The following is a 15,672-nucleotide window of genomic DNA, read 5'->3' on the forward strand; positions in this document are numbered from 1 at the left end:
AGAGCCGCGCGTTGCTCAAGCACTGCCGATATAGGCATGTAGCACACTCATGATCTTACGTATGCTTTCCTGACCCATACTGGACAGATAGGACTACTGTGTCTAATATACAAATAAAATTGGATTTCTAAATGCACCAGTGGCAAGGAATTTTGGAGTGGACGTTAACATTTCGGGAGGTGTAATTGCTTTTCCCGTCACTGTGTCATGCTTCGTTAATTCGTGTCGCACAAAGGCCCAATAAGAACTTGAACCATCTCCACTCTTCCTCAGACAACTCTGAAACGAATATTAGTCGCTAAAGCTTTTCAAAGAAATTTCAAGCGTCCTCACTGCTCTGCCAGCGAATCCAATTTCCTCTCTAAATGACCGTTTTTACTCTTCCTGTACCATTCATTGCCATGGTGAGGCCACAGAGAAAGCAAGAAACGCTGATTTCCTTCTAGCACTCACCACCGCGACAGTTTGTTCTCTGTACATGCAGTAGTGACGTGCACTTTTTGGCATGTCTGACAACAAGCGGCTTTTCAGTTCGGTTTAGCATCAGATGTTAACGAAAGTATAAATGGGAACAAATATGCGTGTGTCTGTCATTAGGATAACTGATCTCAGTCTGGTCATTTCGCTCTCCTGGCAGGTATTTTCACTTCTTGAGCAGGTGACAGAACAACAAGTTGTGGCAGAGAGGGGATACGTGCTTACTAAATGTTGGTAAAATTATAAATGACATCTGAAACCGAAATATGACAAAAATAATTTAAAACAGACAAATATGAAAATTTTTGCAAATGCATTTTTCCTAGCAGTTAAACTCTTTGACAGTCCATTGTCAGAGTCCGGTGCATGAAGTGAACGAATTGAGACTGAGGCAGAGTTTCGACACGGATTTCTGCGAACAAATACTGCATGGGCTACACGTCTCCACTGCCTGATAAAAATGTTAAGCACCCATGAGGGGAGGCGAAAACGAAATGAAACATCGCGGGTTGAAAGCGTATGTGATGTTATTTCAGTGATTACAATATCCAGTCATATTTACAAAGAAATTGGCCAAACGACCCCGTTTATCAGTATGACTTTGCACCCTACATGACACGGATCCCTGCGCTAATTGGGTCAGGAAGGTTGTCATAAAACAGTTGTATCGTTTCCTGAGTCAACCTGGCCCAAGACTGTTGTAACTGGTCCTTGATATCCTCGATATTTGCAATGGTTTGGAGTTTACATCCAAGCTGATTCCACACATTTTCAACCGGGGCTGTTGATCTTGTTGGCCATACGAATACCTCAGTATCACGCAGACGCTTCACAGGAATCCTTGTCATGTGTGGACAAGCATTGTCCTGTTGAATAATGGCGTCACCATACTGTCGTATGAGAGGTAATACAAGAACACGGAGGATGTCCGATATGTACCATTGTCATCAGAGATCCCTCAATTACTATCACCCATGATCTGCCTCATGGCTCCCCACACCCTGACACCAGGAGTAAAACTGTTGTGCCTCTCCAAAACATAGGAAGAATGTGACCCCTCTCCTGGTCGCCACCATACTCACCAATGATAGTCATTTGTGGTACTGCAGAACCATGATTCATCGCTGGACACATTGCAAAGCTATTCATCAGCAGTCCATGTTTTCCAGTCACAGCATCATTCCAAATGTACGCTACACTGGAATGGTAATTCCATATTCCGGAAGCTGCTAGTGTGAGACCATTGTTGTGGGACGACACAGAATGCTCCAGGAAGTCCATTGCTTGTTTCTGAGTGGTAGGCGCAGATGTGAAGGGATAACGACTTGCTTGGTGCACAATACAGCAAATCTCTCCTGTGTTCAGACTTGGTCGACTGGAACCTCGAGGACGAGTATAGTGCCCTCAAATTTCCATGAAGTCCAACATCGCGCCACTCTGATCCCCACAAATCTGAATATTGCACGAATTGACCGTCCAACTAAAAGTATATCCAGAATGAGTTTCCCTTTCAAACTCTTTCAGGAGCTGACAACACTGACTCCATGTCCTTCACAGTAATCACTCAACGTCCGACGCTGTTCACGCAACTTTTATATCAACCAGGCCTGGTAACAACAGCCGGCCGCGGTGGCCGTGCGGTTCTGGCGCTGCAGTCCGGAACCGCGGGACTGCTAAGGTCGCAGGTTCGAATCCTGCCTCGGGCATGGGTGTGTGTGATGTCCTTAGGTTAGTTAGGTTTAAGTAGTTCTAAGTTCTAGGGGACTTATGACCTAAGATGTTGAGTCCCATAGTGCTCAGAGCCATTTGAACCATTTTGGTAACAACACTAAACATAAACAACATTGATGCACTCTGGTGGCTGTTCCACATGTCACAGAGAATTGTAGCTTTAATCGTTTACATACCTGCTGATAAAATGTACGTGTATGAAATTACACTTACAGTCACCATGTTATCTGGGTGATTCAGTTTTTTTTTTTTTTTATCAGACAATGTAGATGAATAGCAGCAGTGAAGCATCAAAGGCTGTTGAATCTGTGTGAATTGTGATGTGCTGTGTCTATCGTCAGTGGAATACGGCTAAAATCTGTTGCATCCCACCAGCAATATAAACAGTGCGTTTCGGGAGACAAATTTTCTCAAAACGACAGTGCAAAAGTAGTTCTGTCAATATTTGATTGAATACTTTAACAATACGAGGGTAAGTAAATTATTATCTGCAGTTTAGTTATATTCTGATAATACTGTCGTTTTACATTGATGACGCATGCTTTGTTTATTTGTTGTTATATCTTTGCAATTTTCAAGCTGCTGGGTTAGTTTCGTTATCGCTGCCGGCCTGTTAATCATGGCTGCTCCGCTGTCTATTTGCACCAAAGAAGAGCAACGTTCAGTGATCGGTTTTTTGTGGTCGGAAGGTGTATCAGGGGTCGAAATTCATCGAAGACTTTTGGACAGTACGGGAACAGCGTTTTGCCACAACGGAGTGTCTACGAATGGATTGAAAAATTCCAAAATGGTCGTACAAGTGTTACACACGATGAAGGAGCTGGACGACCGTTTACCGCCACAAATGAAGAAACCATTGAGCGTTCACGTGAAATGATTCTCTTAGACAGGCGATTAACTATTGACAAAGTGGCACATCGTCTGCAAATTAGTCACGGTTCTGTCTTCAAAATCATCCACAACAGACTTGGGTTTCATAAAGTTTGTGCAAGATGGGTCCCAAAACAACTCACACAGTTGCATAAACAAACGTGCTTGGACATTTGCAAAAAAACATTCGGATCGCTATGGTAATGAAGGGGACAACTTCTTAGACAGGATCATTACTGGTGACGAAGCATGGATCCATCATTACGAGCCGGAGAGTAAATGGCAGAGTATGGAGTGTAAACATCCAAATTCGCCGTGCAATAAAAAGTTCAAGACCCAACCGTCCGCGGGAAAACTGATGCTTACGGTTGTATGGGACGCACAAGGTCCAGTACTGGAACATTATGGGGAAAGGGGCACAACAATGAACAGTGTACGTTACAGCGAGATGCTTACTGCCAGGCTAAACCCTGCAGTTCGAAGCAAACACTGAGGATTGCTGTCAAAAGGTGTTGTGTTGTTGCACGACAATGCCCATCCGCATACTGCTGCCCACACTGCTGAAACGCTCCAGAAACTCAAATTTGAAGTACTGGATCATCCTCCATATAGACCTGATCTTACCCTTCTGACTTTCACTTATTTGGTCCACTCAAACAGGCATTAAGGGGCCGTCGATTTGCCTCGGACGAAGCAGTGAAATAAGCGGTGCATTCCTGGCTCAGGGCTCAACTGAGAACCTTCTTTTATGAGGGCATCAGGAAGCTTGTACAACGATGGACCAAGTGCGTGGAAATGCAAGGAGACTATGTCCAAAAGTGATGTTATTGTAAGTTTCCTATTTGATTACAATAAAATTTTATAACTACTTTGCGGATAATAATTGACTTACCCTCGTAGATTCATCCTCTCTCCTAGGTATGGACAATTACCACTTTGCATCATTTTGAAAGACATTTTCTAATGAAGTGCTGAAGTTTCTAATGAAGTGCTGAAGCGTTCCAGAATAAGTGACCGTACCTTGCGGGATACAAATGAGGGCTGATGGAAATGTAAAACTGAGATGTACCTACACTGAGTAGGCCTGCCTCTTGTGATGCAAACAGACCTTTGGCTAGGACAGAGCGTACGACAAAACGGGCCATCGCTCAAAAACTATTGCTTTTTCTATACATACGTTTCAGGACTTTTTTCTAGTTTTGACCGCTATGTACTACTGCCTGTACGATCATGCGACGTTTTGTGTAGTGTATACGTCGGTCCTACGGCTTATCTTAAACTTCGTACAGACATTGTGAAACTCAGAATTGAAAGAGAACTCAGGTATGTCGACAACAGGCAAACACAGAGGGACAACATTATAAAATAAGCTGGAGAAATATGGGTATCTGCAGCTGAAAATTGTTAAGTCATGCAAGAGTCCTTCATTCAACAGTGCATCTCAAAATAGCTGTTGAATATTGATATTGTTCGTTTTGGACAACTATAGGTCACAGGAACATTAAATTCCATATTTTTCTTTATTCATTCATATCATAGCAATCTTCAAATACGGTAATATAATACAAACAACAATAGTGATAACACTGAAAAAGCTGCCATACCTTCTTTCGTAGCTGCTGTCAGATGTTCAACCAAGTCCCGTCCACACTCTTCGACCAACTGGAACATGCGCTTCATCTTACCGGAGGTGAAACCTGGTGTCATCACACTACGTAATGTCTTCCACCTGTTGAAGGAGACTCATCTTTACTCTACTTCCATATGTACCTCACCAGATTGTACAGGGTGCTTCAAAGTGAGTGTACAGGTTTTAGGGCTTTGCAGCATTCGTTACTTTCAATATATAATGTTAAATAGTATGTCAAATGAAAGATCAACTCAAACAGTTTTTCTTACAAGTGTTCAATGTGACCACCATTTGTCACACATCGAATCGACAGGCGAGTTCTTCCCAAGCCGTGAGCAGTGTGTCTGGACCAGGCGCGGCTTGTGGTTTCTATATTGGGGAAGGCTGCGGCATTTATCGATCGGAGCCAACATAGACCTCGGGTTACGCTACAGACTAGTCTGACATAAACAACTAAGAATTCAGGGGGAGGGGGTGAGCAGATCACTCTCTGCCCATAATTTTACGTACTGTATCTTCTATAATCAGGTATTAAATATCGTTAGAAGCTAACTTCGAGTTAAAATCTTTGGTTAGTGTTTTTATACGTCATCATTACATTTTCTGACACTGTGCAGCAAATCATATGAAAAGATATGTTTCGGAGAGATCTTTAATGCGGGTCTGGATGCACCAAGTTCTTTCACTTTCATCCTATGGCCGTGTTCCAAGTTTTTACCTATTAAATTGCACACTGAATTCATATTGCGCTTTTTTCACACTCGCGGTATGTCGCAGATATTCACCAGCAAGTAAAACTCACTAAAATCTTGCAAAATATACTCCGAAAAAGAAACTTTCTAAAATCACACGGTATCAACAAATGCAGTCAGCATCAGCAAGCAAGGAAAGTAAAGTAACGGGACAAATTTCGCGCGCTTTGTCCTCTAACCACTAATCAAACTCTCGCTAGATGGCAGTACTGATATGTTACTGTAGTGTAGTGCACTCTGGCGGGATATTTGCAAACTTATTCTAAATGCGGATAAAATAGCCAATGGCAGAAACAAAACAACTATGTAAAATATTATCAAAACAATAATACTAAACGTCGATTAATGACGCGTCGAAGCGTAGTAGAGATGTGCAGAGACAGAGATTGGATAGCGACGTTTCGGCCACTCTACATTCCTTTATTACATAGATAGTGGAACCTGAAAAATGTGTGGCGGTTGGTATGACACCCTTAGGCTGCAAGCTCTGAGCCTTCGGGTCGCCCATAAAGAGCAGTACTATGTAGAAGCCACGCCTCGAAACCGCTACTACATGCGGCTTACGGACATTCCAAGGCGCAGCCTAAACACTACTAACCTTTCGGAAAACATCTATCGATACAAACAGTTCCAAAAACGTTGACCGTCGTAATTTTAATCGGAATGGGGAATATGCAAAATTCGTCCTGATAATTTAAATTATGTAATAAGTTCTTGCGAAATTTACTTTAACATATATTTTGGGGCGGCTCCGCCTCAGAGCCTTTAATTACGAGCCGCGCCTGGTCTGGACTATTGTTGCGACAATGTTATTTCTAGAGTCTGGTAGATCAACTGGTAGCGGAGGCACATACACATGGTTCTTTATGAATCCTCAAAGATAAAAACCATCGTGTATGAACGTGGAGGTCATCCGGCCCCTTATGGCCAATACAGCAGTCGGGCACAAAGTCGTTTAACCAAACGCATACTGAGTTATGCCAGTGAGGCGGCGCACCATTTGCTGCCAAATTAAGTTCTGTGTTTCACCTTCTTTCAGGTGAGAGAGCCATAGTTCTAGCGCATCAAGATAAAAAAACACCAGTTACAGTTGCTTCACCGCAAAAGAAAGGTCCATAAATTTTCCGGGTCTCGCAGATTGGCCGCGCGGTTTGAGGCGCCATGTCACGGACTGCCCGGCCCCTCCCGCCGGAGGTTCGAGTCCTCCTTCGGGCGTGGGTGTGCGTGTTGTTCTTAGCGCAATTTAGTTTAAGTAGTGTGTTAGTCTAGGGACAGATTACCTCAGCAGTTTGGTTTCTTAGGAATTAACACACGTTTGAAATTTTCCGCCGGGACATGGCCGGAAATGCATTCAATTTAGATAGGAAGGTCTCTTTGCAGTGGTAGGCCTACCGTCTCATGGCGATTTGCTGACTCTCAGACTTACCAAACGAAAGCGGCAGTATGTTGATAGGAGACAATAAAAAACACACAAACACACACACAAATTTCAAGCTTTCGCAACCCAAGGTTGCTTCATCAGGAACGGACTCCTTACGCTCTCCCTTAAAACCCACAACCTTTCGTCTTTCCCTCTTCTTCCCTCTTTCCTGATGAAACAACCTTGGGTTGCTAAAGCCTGAAATTTGTGTGTGTGTTTGTGTATGTTTTTATTGTCTCCTATCAACATACCAACGCTTTCGTTTGGTAAGTTACAGCATCTTTGTTTTTAGATATATTTTTCCCAAGTGGAATGTTTACCTGTTATATATATATATATATATATCGCCGCACAGCAATATTTCTTTTGTGAAGTTGACACATAAAACTGTAGTCTTTCGGCTTTAGAGATTGTAGCAACTGCAAACCATAAGGACATAGCTGTAAGCATCTCCTTAAAAGTCTGCACACAGGCATCACTGGAACTGCTATCTTACGACTAGCCCTCCAAACAGATTTCTTGGGACTACGCGTGAAAAACTCACTCGTTCAACACGTTCTTCAGTCAGTCTTGGTCGTTCCATGCTCTTTCTTTTGCTTACAGGTATACAAACGAAACTGAGTTGCCCTTTCATTTAATGTATCATGTATAATTGCAAGTTGAATGTGATTCATACTACAAAGCCTCAAAACCGGTATTTTGATTTTGAAACACCCTGTACTTCTGAACAAATAACGAGGAGGAGGTGTCAAAGACACTCACCAGCATTTGTCCCCTTTTGCCTTATATTCCTTTCATTCTTCTATATTGCCATGTATAGCTTCAAGCATTGACGCGAAACACTTCACGAGCTCGTGTCTTTTGTTTACTTTGCATAACAAAATACAGGAAACGATCTAGGCATTCAGAAACATGGAGCACATACTTATCGTTATTTTTACTTAGGATAAGTGCACTATTTGCACTATCTTAGGCGTCCCCCTTTCCTCCAAAAGCAGTGTGGCTATGTGGAAGAAGGATAGGAGGGAGAGAGGGAGAGAATGCATGAAGAAGCTGGCAACAGTCCACAAGATGTGGCAAGTACAGAGACTATGTGAGGAACAGAGTGTCACGCTAAATCACATTATCAGAACTCGCAAAGAACAAGCAGTCTACACACAAGCTGCACTTCATGCAGATGCTGAAATGCGGGCCACAGGAAAAGATGCGTAAGCTGTGGAAAGATTAGAGAGACACTTCATTAATTCTCTGATGTGTGTCTTCTATTTAAGATAATTATCCACATGTAATCCAAGAAACTTAACATCTACTTCTTGTATTTCATTGTTTGAGTAGACTATTTTTAAAGCTTTCGGGGCTATGTGACAAGCACTAATTGTATATATAATACATAAAAAAATGGCTCTGAGCACTATGGGACTTAACAGCTATGGTCATCAGTCCCCTAGAACTTAGAACTACTTAAACCTAACTAACCTAAGGACATCACACAACACCCAGTCATCACGAGGCTATAATATATAGATTTGCCTAAATTTAACGATTCTCTTTTTGCCTTGAAATATATATTAACGTTTTTAAGGATTTCATTAGCTTTCCTTTCTGTGAGAGGGCCTCTTACATCTGCAACAGGGATAAAATTTACAGTTTCTGACCATTCAAGCAGAAGGTCATTTATGTATAGTAAATCAGAAACGACGAGAACTCAAAATAGAACCTATCGTACACCAAATTCCACGTGTTCAGGGCTTAGGTGGGAATTTCAGTGATTTTTGTGTGATGAAGTCAGCCTACAAGTACGCTGTATTACAATTGAAAGTATGTAGCAACACACTGAAATTAAATGCATTAGCAAAAGGAAAGTATTTTTATTGTTTTAATAATGAAAGTTGCAGAAAATATAACTTCAAAGAAACAGAAAAAGTGCAGTGCTGTCCCACAGGGTAAAGCTGAAATTCAAGTTCTTCGAAGGGTATAACTTGTCCCTCTTACATCAGACTTCTCATTATCTTATACAGGGGAGGGGCAATATAATGTGAACAGTGGTAGAATGGGATAGTTGTGTTTGACTCAACAACGCAGGTAAGGCACGTGTCGTGCTGGACAGGGCGTGTTCAGTACGGACTAGGCATCAGTGCAGGTTGTTTACGAGTACTGCACACTTCGTATCTGCATTCAGAGGCCGAGGTCGACGTTCAATGAGAGACTTAACAGAGTTCCAGAGAGGGAAGGTTGTGGGGGCCCGATTAGCTGGAGCATCAGTAACCAAGAAAGCCAACTTATTGAATGTTTCAAGAGCAACTGTTTCAACAGTCCTGACAGCTTGCCCAAAACATGGACAGACATCATCTTGTAAACGTAATAGTGGGCGCAAATCAAAATTAAATGTCAGAGATGGTCGTATGCTAACACGAATTGTGTCAAAACAACACAAAACTAGGGCGGCTAAAGCGACTGCAGAGCTCAGTACGCATCTTTGAGACCCCTAATCTATCGACACTGTGCGCCGAGAAATCCATGAAGCGAATATCCGTGGACGAGCTGCTATACCGAAACCATTAGTGACGACAACCAACGCAAAGAAGGGTAAAACATGGCGTCAGGAACATAAATGCTGGACGGCTGATCAGTTTTCGTTATTTCCAACATCGGGCAGCATTTACGTCTGGAGAGCGCCAAAAGAAGCCTGCAATCCTGATTGCTTGATTCCAGCGGTTAAGTATGGAGGTGGAAGTGTGACAGTGTGGGCAGCCATATCATGGTATTCAGGTGGTCTCATCATTACTCTCAAAGGCCGTGTTACAACCAACGATTACGTCACATGATTCAAATGTTGTTCCCCAACAATGATGCCATATTTAAGGTCGGTAATGCACCCAGTCACACAGCCAAAACAGTAAAATCGTGGTGTGATGAACATGCAACTGAACTGCAGCGCCTTCCCAGGCCAGCACAGTCCCCAGACTTTAACAACATCGAACCCTTGTTGGCGGCATTGAAGCACACACTCCAGAGCAGATTTCCGCCTCACTCGTCACTACAGGAGTTAGAAAAGGTTCTGATCGAAGAGTGGCATAACGTTCCACTGGAGACTATACAATGCCAGTATTCCAAGAAGAATCACATCTGTATTACGGGCAAATGGGGATCCAATTCCTTCTTAATAAATGATTCCCACGTGAGCATAGGTGTTCACATTATTTTGTCTATCCTATGTACATTTCAGATCCTCGTTTCTCTGATTTTATTTTCGTACATATACACTTCTAGCCATTAAAATTGCTACACCACGAAGATGACGTGCTACACACGCGAAATTTAACCGACAGGAAGAAGATGCTGTGATATGCAAATGATTAGCTTTTCAGAGCATTCACACACGATGGCGACACCTACAACGTGCTGACATGAGGAAACTTTACAACCGATTTCTCGTACACAAACAGCAGTTGACCGGGGTTGCTTGGTGAAACGTTGTTGTGATGCCTCGTGTAAGGAGGAGAAATGCGTACCATCACGTTTCCGACTTTGATAAAGGTCGGATTGTAGTCTATCGCAATTGCGGTTTATCGTATCGCGACATTGCTGCTGGCGTTGGTCGAGATCCAATGACTGTTAGCAGAATGTGGAATCGGTGGGTTCAGGAGGGTAATACGGAACGCCGTGCTGGATCCCAACGGCCTCGTATCACTAGCAGTCGAGATGACATGCATCTTATCCGCATGGCTGTAACGGATCGCGCAGCCACGTCTCGATCGCTGAGTCAACAGATGGGGACGTTTGCAAGACAACAACCTTCTGCACGAACAGTTCGACGATGTTTGCAGCATCATGGTCTATCAGCTCGGAGACCATGGCTGCGGTTACCCTTGACGCTGCATCACACACAGTAGGGCCTGCGATGGTGTACTCGACGACGAACCTGGGTGCACGAATGGCAAAACGACATTTTTTCGGATGAATCCCTATTCTGTTTACAGCATCATGATGGTCGCATCCGTGTTTGGCGACATCGCGGCAAACGCACATTGGAAGCGTGTATTCGTCATCACCATACTGGCGTATCACCCGGCGTGATGGTATGGGGTGCCATTGGTTACACGTCTCTGGATACAGAAAATGTTCGACTGCTGCCCTGGCCAGCACATTCTCCAGATCTCTCACCAACTGAAAACCTCTGGTCAATGGTGGCCGAGCAACCGGCTCGTCACAATACGCCAGTCACTACTCTTGATGAACTGTGGTATCGTGTTGAAGCTGCATGATCAGCTGTACCTGTACACGCCATCCAAGCTCTGTTTGACTCAATGCCCAGGCGTATCAAGGCCGTTATTACGGCCAGAGGTGGTTGTTTTGGGTACTGATTTCTCTGGGTCTGTGCACCCAAATTGCGTAAAAATGTAGTTACATGTCAGTTTTAGTATAATATATTTTTCCAATGAATACCCGTTTATCATCTGCATTTCTTCTTGGTGTAGCAATTTTAATGGCCAGTAGTGTATTTTCGTTCTCTACTCTTTGTCAATGTGCCATGGACAATACAGTCTCCTCAAAGTTTCTTCCATCTGCGAAAGCCATACACTGTAAAACGATTCAGCCAGATCCTACACACACACACACATGTGAGGCTTTATTTTACCTACTTGAGCCCTGATTTCGTCGAAAAACAGTTATGGCATCTCTAGATCAGGTCTGTTTGCGGCGAAGAAAGCGCACAAAGAACGTTGTCTGGCGTTGTCAAGCACATGAATCGTAATTACGAGACGTGTTCAAAAAAATGTTCAAATGTGTGTGAAATCGTATGGGACTTAACTGCTAAGGTCAGCAGTCCCTAAGCTTACACACTACTTAACCTAAATTATCCTAAGGACAAACACACACACCCATGCCCGAGGGAGGACTCGAACCTCCGCCGGGACCAGCCGCACAGTCCATGACTGCAGCGCCTAAGACCGCTCGGCTAATCCCGCGCGAGAGGTGTTCAGCAAGTAATGCAACACATTTTTTTCCTCGGCCAATTTGGGTTGAAAAAATGAGGATCTTGTTGTGGGACATCGTGAAATGTTCCCGCTTCAGTAACTATACCCGTTCGATGAAGTTGCGATAGGCGGCGACGATGTACGTAGCCTTAAAAATGGCGTTTGGCGGAAAACCAGACCATCGCAAATATTCAATGGCTCTTGCGGAATGTCTACGGAGATCTGGCACTGAACAAAAGTACGGTGAGTCGTTGGGCGAGGAGTCTCAACATAGCAACGAGATCGTGTAGAACTGTCCATGCCCTTCGCGCCTTGGCTCCTGCAATGTTTGGACATACGGGAACTCTAGTTCGAGGTGAGGCAAACGAACTTCTCCATGACATCGCAAGGCCTCATACAAGTCTGCGACCAGAGAGGAGCTCGCGTGCTTGTTCTTCCTCATCCACATTGCAGCCCTGATCTCGCACCTCCGACTTCCGTCTGTTTGACGCAATGAAGGATGCGCTCTGCGGGAAACAGTATGTTGGTGGAGAGGATAATGATGCAGTAAGACATTGGCTCCAACGTCGACCAGTAGAGTGGGACCATGCGGGCATACACGCCCTCCCAGTAACGTAGCGGAAGGCCGTCGCATTGAACGGATATTATGTTTAAAAATAGGGTATTGTTGCCAAAAGAGTGGAGAATAATATAGTGTATTATTCCAGAATGAGAAGGTAGGCGTTTGGAAGGTAGGAGACGAGATATTGGCAGAAGTAAAGCTGTGAGTACCGGGCGTGAGTCGTGCGTCGGTAGCTCAGAAGGTTAGAGCACTTGCCCGCGAAAGGCAAAGGTCCCGAGTTCGAGTCTCGGTCGGCGCACACAGTTTTAATCTGCCAGGAAGTTTTAGTGTATTATTATCCCGAATAAAACCCACTTGCTTTCAGAAAAAAGTGTTGCATTACTTACTGAACGCACCTCGTAATTCAAAACCGTAACCATTGGTTCCATCAACACGAATACAGTCACTGCGATACTTTTTCAGCATTTCGGCTTGAGAGCTGTTCGTAACAAAGAGAACAAAGTCTTCTTTTGTGGGGAGTGATGCCTTAGGCTGCTTACATCTTGTAGCTTGTAAAATAGCACACAGAGGTTATCGCTAGTATTGATACCTTCTCCTTTACGTCACGTGACATCTCAACGTGAATTGTTGTGGTGCTCAATGTTACATAAGCCGTTTTTGCTACCGGATGGATTCTCTCTAACTTAGAAGTAAGAGAAGTGTCTTACTTTGTCGTTACTGCATGGAGCTGAACTCTGTTGATATTTCTTTCTGTTTTCGTCATGCCTTAATGACTTCCAACATTCTGATGACCCACATGAGTAGTCACATTTTGATTTTTCAGCTACAACCTCCGGTCTTGGTTACTTCCTTGCTGATAGAACAGACACGTAGTCTATCTCATTACACCCTTGCGCTTTCATATGGCTTAAGCCCTTACTTTCAAGTACATAATGCCCTCAACGATAGCATACAAAGAAATGCCATGTGGCACCTGAAGTACAGGGTGTTTCAGAAAGAATGACTTGATTTTGAACGGTAATTATTACGAAATATGACAAGGAAACGTGTGTTGTTTGATTGGACGTGGCCTAGAGTTTCAGAAAATCATCGTTAGATGTCAGTCAATGCGTCTATCTTCTCAGTTTGCAGTCAGCCGGAAGTAAGATGGTGTCCACTCATCAGAAGACATGTTGTGTGCTGCGGTTTGCAAAGAGTGACTCAATTATTTAGATCCAGCGTGCTTTTCGTTGGCGGTTTGGCACTGATCTGCCTGCACACAAAAATAATCGTCGTTGGTATAGCCAGTTTGAAGAAAATGGTTCAAATGGATCTGAGCACTATGGGACTTAACTTCTGAGGTCACCAGTCCCCTAGAACTTACAACTGCTTAAACCTAACTAACCTAAGTGCATCACACACATCCATGCCCGAGGTAGGATTCGAACCTGCGACCGTAGCGGTCGTGCGGTTCCAGACTGTAGCACCTAGAACCGCTCGGCCACCCCGGCCGGCCCAGTTTGAGGAGACAGGATACGCAGTCCACGAAAGTCTACTGGCCGCGCAAGCAGAGAATTGGCAATACCTCACACGACCGCCTGTCGAATGTTACGGCGTCGTTTGGTCTGTAAACCGTATAGCTATAATTCGTGCAAGTTCTTCGGGTTGGTGATATAAGGACTTCAACATTGCTCTGCTAGAGGACATGGAAGGCGATACATTTTTACCATGATTAATTTTCAGTGATGAAGCGACATTTCATGTTAGCGGTAAAGTAAACTTACATAACGAGCGCATATGGAGACTCCAGAAACCTCTTGACATTATTGAGCTCGAAAGAGACTCACCTAAAGTGAGCGTTTTTTGTGCTAGTTCTCGCGAAAAAGTGTACGGCCCTTCTTGTTTGAGGAAAACATCGTGACTGGAATGAGCCATTTTCAAATGCTGCAAAATTGGCTTTTTACACAACTTCAGGAGAACTCCGATAACTTCATTTTCCAACAGGGTGGAGATTCACTACGCAGGCACAACAACGTACGTCAGTTTCTCAATGGCACTCTGCCTCAACGCTGGATAGGGCGCGCGGGACTCCGAGACTCTGCCCTGCATTCTTGGCCTCCGAGATCGCCAGACATGACCCCATTGCGTTGTTTACTTGTCGGGATGTGTGAAGGAAAGCATGTTCGTCCCCCCTCCGACACCTTTACTTCATGACACAGAAGAAGTGAAGAACACGATAACAGCCGCCATAACTCCTGTAAAGGCAGACCCGTTGTGTAAACTTTATGACGAATTTAGCTATCGTCTAGATGTTGCTCGTGCTGCTGCTAGTAGACACATCGAGCATTTGTAATAGCATAGCTAAAACTTTAAGATTTTGTGCGTATTTTACGATTTGTCCAATGTTTGTAGTATGTTTTTATCAGTAAGTGTGGAGTTTTGAAACCAGGTCATTCTTTTTGAAACACATTGTGTAATACGATCCAGTTCTTTTACAATTAAGTTATGTTTCATTCAGTCCGCTACATCCAGTCACTGAGTTTCTAGAAAAATGCAATTCAGTCTGTTCTGGCGCAATCGAAACGTCATGTCTCTACGGTTAGTGACCAAAACAGCATTTCTTAGCAATGGCCGAAAGAACAGACAGCGGATAGTTTATTTTATTGCTACAACTATGCTCTGATTCGTATATGTCAGTCACAGCTGCAAAATACTAACTCGAATTCTTTACAGACGAATGGAAAAACTGGTAGAAGCCGACCTCGGGGAAGATCAGTTTGGATTCCGTAGGAATATTGGAACACGTGAGGCAATACTGACCCACGGCTTATCTTAGAAGCTAGCTTAAGAAAAGGCAAACCTACGTTTCTAGCATTTCTAGACTTGGAGAAAGCTTTTGACAATTTTGAGTGGAATACTCTCTTTCATATTCTAAAGGTGGCAGGGGTAAAATACAGGGAGCGAAAGGCTATTTACAATTTGTACAGAATCTAGATGGCAGTTATAAGAGTCGAGGAACATGAAAGGGAAGCAGTGGTTGGGAAGGGAGTGAGACGGGGTTGTAGCCTATCCCCGATGCTATTCAGTCTGTATATTGAGCAAGCAGTAAAGGAAAGAAAAGAAAAGTTCGGAGTAGGTATTAAAATCCATGGAGAAGAGATAAAAACTTTGAGGTTCGCCGATGACATTGTAATTTTGTCAGAAACAGCAAAGGACTTGGAAGAGCAGTTGAACGGAATGGACAGTGTCTTGAAAGGAGGGTATAAGATGAA

At 43.7% G+C, this 15,672-nt stretch overlaps 1 protein-coding gene and 1 non-coding gene across 2 annotated transcripts in view; one reads left to right on the forward strand and one right to left on the reverse strand.

The window, feature by feature from the left end:
- Nucleotides 1-15,672, reverse strand: part of LOC126418881 (cytochrome P450 6j1-like) — a 141,706-nt gene that overhangs the window by 64,382 nt on the left and 61,652 nt on the right. Inside the window, exon 3 of the mRNA XM_050085882.1 lies at nucleotides 4,683-4,807. Within this exon, the coding sequence (XP_049941839.1) occupies nucleotides 4,683-4,807 (125 nt within the window). The remainder of the gene's footprint in view (nucleotides 1-4,682; nucleotides 4,808-15,672) is intronic.
- Trnas-cga (transfer RNA serine (anticodon CGA)) lies at nucleotides 12,645-12,719 on the forward strand. Its single transcript has one exon. It is a non-coding gene; the product is annotated as a tRNA-Ser (tRNA).

Source organism: Schistocerca serialis, chromosome 9, assembly GCF_023864345.2.
Source record: "Schistocerca serialis cubense isolate TAMUIC-IGC-003099 chromosome 9, iqSchSeri2.2, whole genome shotgun sequence".
NCBI lineage: Eukaryota > Metazoa > Arthropoda > Insecta > Orthoptera > Acrididae > Schistocerca > Schistocerca serialis.